General features: G+C 38.3%; 1 protein-coding gene across 1 annotated transcript in view; it reads left to right on the plus strand.

Annotated features, from left to right (window-relative positions):
* Positions 1 to 290: 290 nt before the first annotated feature.
* LOC107754418 (citron Rho-interacting kinase-like) overlaps positions 291 to 5986 on the plus strand; it is a 71160-nt gene continuing 65464 nt past the window's right edge. Inside the window, exons 1-4 of the mRNA XM_016570855.1 lie at positions 291 to 590; positions 5138 to 5253; positions 5341 to 5484; positions 5577 to 5696. Coding sequence (XP_016426341.1) covers positions 5341 to 5484; positions 5577 to 5696 — 264 coding nt within the window. The 5' untranslated portion in view covers positions 291 to 590; positions 5138 to 5253. The remainder of the gene's footprint in view (positions 591 to 5137; positions 5254 to 5340; positions 5485 to 5576; positions 5697 to 5986) is intronic.

The raw sequence follows: 5986 nt of genomic DNA on the forward strand, positions 1-5986 counted from the left end.
TCAGTTCTGAGTGAGAGAGAGAGAGAGACAGCGCTGAGTTTCAACAGTGAGTCAGTCTGCTTGTATTACTGTGATTATAGAGAGCTTCTGCAGTGGAGAGAGAGAGTGAGAGAGAGAGAAGGTTGTGCACGATTCGCTGTGTCTAAATTGGAATCAGATGTGGGGAGAAATTATAAATATCAGTTCTGAGTGAGAGAGAGAGAGAGAGAGAGCGCTGAGTTTCAACAGTGAGTCAGTCTGCTTGTATTACTGTGATTATAGAGAGCTTCTGCAGTGGAGAGAGAGAGTGAGAGAGAGAGAAGGTTGTGCACGATTCGCTGTCTTCTCTAGGATACAGCTCGCTTCCCTCCTCGTCTCAGTGCTCCTCTCTCTTCCCACTCAAGTGTATCTGATCCGTCTCTCCCGCACGACTCCTCTGTTTCTCAAGAACTCTGAGGATGACTCCTCCGGAAACCTCCAGCCACAGATGCCCGTTCTTCAGCTCATGGCTGCCCAGGACGACTCAACACTCTCGGGCTTCCCTCGTGCGGACCTGCTCTATGTAAAGTGGATCCGAAGCAGAACAGCAGCTCAAGCCGGTCTCCTTTAGGGTGAGTATCATTGACAAGATATGAGTTTATGAGTGAATGTTGTTTACTGAACCACAGAAAGAGACAGACGCAATCCAGTGCTTTTTTGTGGATGTGTATTTCATTGTTTTGCTGTAAGTGGTTATTAATGTGCGACTCCTTGTTACATATTGTCATTAGTGATAGTATAAAAGCTGAGAATACGTACAGGTGGCATCTCAGATGGGTGCTGAGAGAGAGTTGAGGCTAGTGGTGCCAACACTGTCAGCGTGTGAACTCTCACTGCGTGTCATGACACCAGGTCTGAACAGAACATCACCACTGCGCTGGTCATTAGTAATCCCAGTACAACACAACCGCTCAGATATCAGCTGCTGACTTATTCTGTAGTGATTCCATCAAAAGTATTAAAGTCGAGCGTGTGCATTACGTGCTGGTACTTTATTAAGTGATCAGATGCACCATTTTCACCAGAAAACAGGTGAAAAATCCAGAGCATGGGGTCTTTTGACCCTAGCAACCGCATTGCAATGCCCCGGCAACCAGCCTGGCATCGTGACAGAGTTTTGCACCACTCGCATTTTTTTCAGCAAAATCAAATATTTATTGATTCCCGGCCGTGTAGTTCAGGTAACCGGTCTGTAGAGTGTTCAGGGAGAAAAATACAGTATGTGGGTGAAGTGAAATAGAAATGTATGCGGAAAAGAGTAGCAAGAAGGTGACAGAATGGACTTATTTCTATGGGAACAGCACTTTGCTCTCTTTCTTCCTCCTCCCTCCATGCACTGCTACTGAAGACTCATATGGTTGTTTTTATGTTCCCCACTGAAAAGAATCCGATAATGCGTTTGTTTGCAATTTGCTGGGAAATACATCTTCAAATGGTGATCATTTTTTTAGATGTGTTAACAAACAAAAAAGTTGAGCTCAGACACGCCCATATACCGCATCACTTCCTGTGTTTACCTCATTCTGTTACCACTGACGTGAAGTCCTCTAATCCGGCTGTTGGAGATTTCAGGAGAATCGTGTCTTTCTGTCGCTCAAGCTGTTATTAAACCACTTAAACTGTCTGAATCTCACACTGGATTGGCTCTGTTTCAGAACACATGCCGAAGCAAATAGACGAGGAAATGAGAATTTGGGACTTGAACCTTGCTAAACCTGCTAATATTAGTATAGTTAGTCAATTCATTTAAACTCTGCTGATTTTTGGTTTTAATTGCTCTCATAATCCTAAACCAGCAAACACTCCTAAATAAGCTTTGTTGACCTGTCATTATTTGTATTTTTTGTGGTCGTATCTATTAGACAAAATCTACGCAAAACAGGCTCAGCATGCAGAGATCAGTATGGCAAGATTCTGGAATTATTGATACAGTATTTGAATTGCATTAAGGATGTGCAGTGATCCTCATTAACTTTAATGCAGAGCTGTCTGAAAGTGTCTGTAAGTTTGACAGTGAGATGATTTCATGCAGCAGCCTGCGGTGTGTCGTGATGCACACGCTCAGTAATCCTCCAGAGCTTTTCATCCGCTCTCAAACACGATCCCACACACACACTGATAACTGAATATCATTTTTGAGAAATAATAATGTTATTGACGCGAGCACTCACGCATAAGTGCTGATCAGGTAAAGGGATCGTGTGGTCGTGACTGCAGCTCAGACAGCATGGATTCTGTGGTTATAGAGAAAAGCACGAGAAAAAGTGTTACTGTGAATGAACTCAGTGCATGACCTCAACACTTGATGCATGCATCTGTTTGTGCATTCATGAGGCTGCTGCAACAGGCCCTTCAGAGAATCCATCCATCCATGAATGATGTTTTGGAGCTTGACAGTGCTGTATAATGAAAGTGGACAATATCTATCATATCAGTCATCCATGTTCAGATTTAGGTGATCACTCAGAATGCCCTACTGGTATTTTTTTTTTATTTTTTTGTTTTTTTATTATTATTTTAATTTATTCGTTTTATTTAGTTAATTTTACTTATTTATTTTGGTTATTTTATTTACAGATGTAATTTTAATTAATTTTATGGTTTATTTTAATGTGTTTATTTTATTTTGCTCATTTTATTTTATTGAATTTATTTTTTGATTAATTTAATTTAATTTGTTCATTTTATTTTATTTATTGAATATTTATTTTAATTTGTTCATTTTACTTATTTCGGTCATTTACATTTTTTTTGTTGTTGTATTTTTTATATATTTTTTATTTTAATTTCTTTATTTTATTATATTGAATACATTTTAATGTCTTGATTATTTATGTATTTATTTATTTGTGTCAAGTGTCAGACCTGTTGTTCACATATTAAACATATCAGTTATACCTTATCTGTCAATCGTCACAAGTTCTTGTTTACATTAATGCTCCATGATGTTAGATGATCAGTGATTTCATATTCATTCAGGCCCTCGGCATGTCAATGTGTCATAACTTTTAAAATATTCTGGTTTGAGAACTGTTGGGATTTTCATCCCCTTTGGTCAGAGTTTCTTGTTTGTTTCCCATTTCTCTACAGCTGAATTTCTCTTATTCCCCCTCCCCAGAGATCAGTATTAGCCGAGAGATCAGAATAATCATGCCTCATCTTGAAACACTGTGTTGATTTTCCACGTACTAAATTATGCATCCAGCTGGCTTCAGAGGTATAATCATATTTTTGCATGACCATTTGCATGTTGTGGTGATGTAACCCGCAGTATGTTTTATGGTGGATTGGATGCAGTTTGTTGTAGTGTTGAGGAAAAATGCACTAAATATCATGTTTACTTTCAAACTTTAGAACTTTGATCACAGGATAGTTCTACACATCAAATGAAGATCACAGTTAAAATCATGCATATTATCATTTTCTTAAAGGGGTCATATGATGCGATTTCATTTTTTCCTTTCAAGTGGTTTGCAAGTTTAGAAATGGTGTCATCTCATAAATAACATCTGAGAATGTTAAACACTTGCATGACATGCCTGTAGTCACGGCTTTGAGTCTGTATCGCACATGTGTGACCGAGTCACGGGACCTTCAGCAGGTTTTACGTGTTTAGTGTGTGTGTTCCTGAAGGCTGCACGTTTCTGTGAATGTGAACATGAGTTCATACTGCTGCTTTGGGTTCGGAAAGCAATTCCATAAGCATCTTTTGGATTGTGTGTGTTTGTGTTTTGTAATCTATAAGCCCCCTAATGCTGAATTGTAAAGCCTCAGGCTACTGAAAGAAAAAGCCGGAGAGAGAGGGAATGATATGGAGGAGTAGAGATGCTTGTGCTTTTATTGGGAGCTCTTTTCTTCTGTCGTTCATTTTTTCCCTCCATCTCCAAGGATGCCAAGTAGAGAGTGGCAGTTAGAAACAGTCTATGCATATCTAATATGATTGGACTTGTTAAAAATAGACTGCACTATACGCTCCGTGCTGAGCTTGTATGCGCAGAAAGTACTAAAGCAAAACGCAGTAAGGATTCAGTATACATTCTCGTTCTAGAGACTAGAGAGAATTTGATTTGACAAAAATTGTATGGTCCCCTGAGTGCAAGATAATGTCAACAGTATTTTGGTTTCCATGGTAGAGAGCTTGTGCTGCATAAACTACCGTTCAAAAATGTTAATGTTTCTGAAAATCTCTTCTGGTCACCAAGGCTGCAATTATTTGATCAAAAATACAGCAAAATACTGTAATATTGTGAAATATTATTACAATTTCAAATAAGTGTTTTCTATTTGAATATATAGTAAAATCTAATTTATTCCTGTGATCAAAGCTGAATTTTCAGCATCATTACTCCAGTCTTCAGTGTCACATGATCCTTCAGAAATCATTCTAATATGCTGATTTGCTGCTCGAGAAACATTTCTGATGATTATCAATGTTGAAAACAGTTGTGCTGCTTCATGTTTTTGTGGAAAATGTGATCTATGTTTTATTTTTCAGGATTCTTTGATGAATAGAAAGTTCAAAAGAACAGCATTTATTTGAAATAGAAATCTTTTGTAACATTGAATATAAATACCTTTACTGTCACTTTTGATCGATTTAATGCATCCTTACTGAATAAAAAGTGCAGCTTGTTGACTTCTCGAAGCAACCGGACTTAGAGGATGCTAGAAATGTGATAAAATCTGACTTGCGTTGAAGCAGGACCATAAATCACACAGATTTGACAGCTTTTATTCAGATCGAGTTGGATAATAAATAAATGTAATCTGAATGCAGATCAAATGTGTGTCCTGGCATCATGGATCTTTTTTCCTTTTGGAATCAAATCATGTGCAGTTTTGTAATTGCAGTGATTAATTATTTGTTGTTTGCAGGCATATTGTTGGAGCTTCTTTGTTTTCTGAGATTTGCGTTGCAAATTTTAATCAATTTGCATATCTCTTGGCTTAATTAGAGCTGAAATGGAGCATTTAACTGTTTTGCTGGCTTTGTGGATGATCAGAACGGTAACTTTCACTATTAACAACAGTAGTTGAAGTCATTTTGTTTTGGTATAGTTAAAATTTAAATGTGGTTTCATGTTCTTCAGCGTCTGCTTTTTTTCTTTCTTTTTTCTAGAAAGGGCACGTTCGTTCAGACCTCGTCTTTCAGCTTACAAGCACACAAAGAACAAGAGACCTTCAGAGCCGAAGCTTTCAGATTGCTAGAGGAAGTGCAGACAATCGTATGTAAAGGTACATTTGACAAGTCCTACGCTATTTTATGGATAATTCAATCCCTCGCATGTGTACCGATGTCTGTTTGCCTTCTTGTTTTGAAAGATGGAGCAGGAGATTTCAAAAGTGCAGCGCAAGATGTCAGACCTGGAGTCAGTTCTGCAGCAGAAGGACGTGGAGCTCAAGGCTTCAGAAACCCAAAGAACCATCTTAGAACAAGACTTGGCCACCTATATCACCGAATGCAGCGTGAGTTTACTGTTTCCATGTGGAAATGTGGCGTGATCAGAATTGCACGGCTTGGTTTGTGAAACTTTTTGTTTGTTTTGTGTGTATTTCAGAGTTTGAAGCGCAGTTTGGAGCAGGCCCGCGTGGAGGTTACACAGGAGGATGATAAAGCTCTGCAGCTCCTGCACGACATACGGGAGCAGAGCAACAAACTGCAGGAAATTAAAGAACAGGTTTGAATTCACTTCAGTAGCATTTTTGACAATGTATATTATTCCAGTGAGCGGAGAGCTCTATAAACTGCAAAAAGAAGTTCCTTAATCTGTATTTTTGTCTTGATTAATACATTAATTAATACATTAATGCATTAAAGGGGTCATATGATGTTGCTAAAAAGAACTTTATTTTGTGTATTTGGTGTAATGAAATGTGTTTATGCGGTTTAAGGTTCAAAAAACACATTATTTTCCACATACTGTACATTATTGTTTCTCCTCTATGCCCCGCCTTTCTGAAACGCGTC

This window comes from Sinocyclocheilus rhinocerous, unplaced genomic scaffold (genome assembly GCF_001515625.1).
Source record: "Sinocyclocheilus rhinocerous isolate Xijiao unplaced genomic scaffold, SAMN03320098_v1.1 scaffold1223, whole genome shotgun sequence".
Taxonomy (NCBI): Eukaryota; Metazoa; Chordata; class Actinopteri; order Cypriniformes; family Cyprinidae; genus Sinocyclocheilus; species Sinocyclocheilus rhinocerous.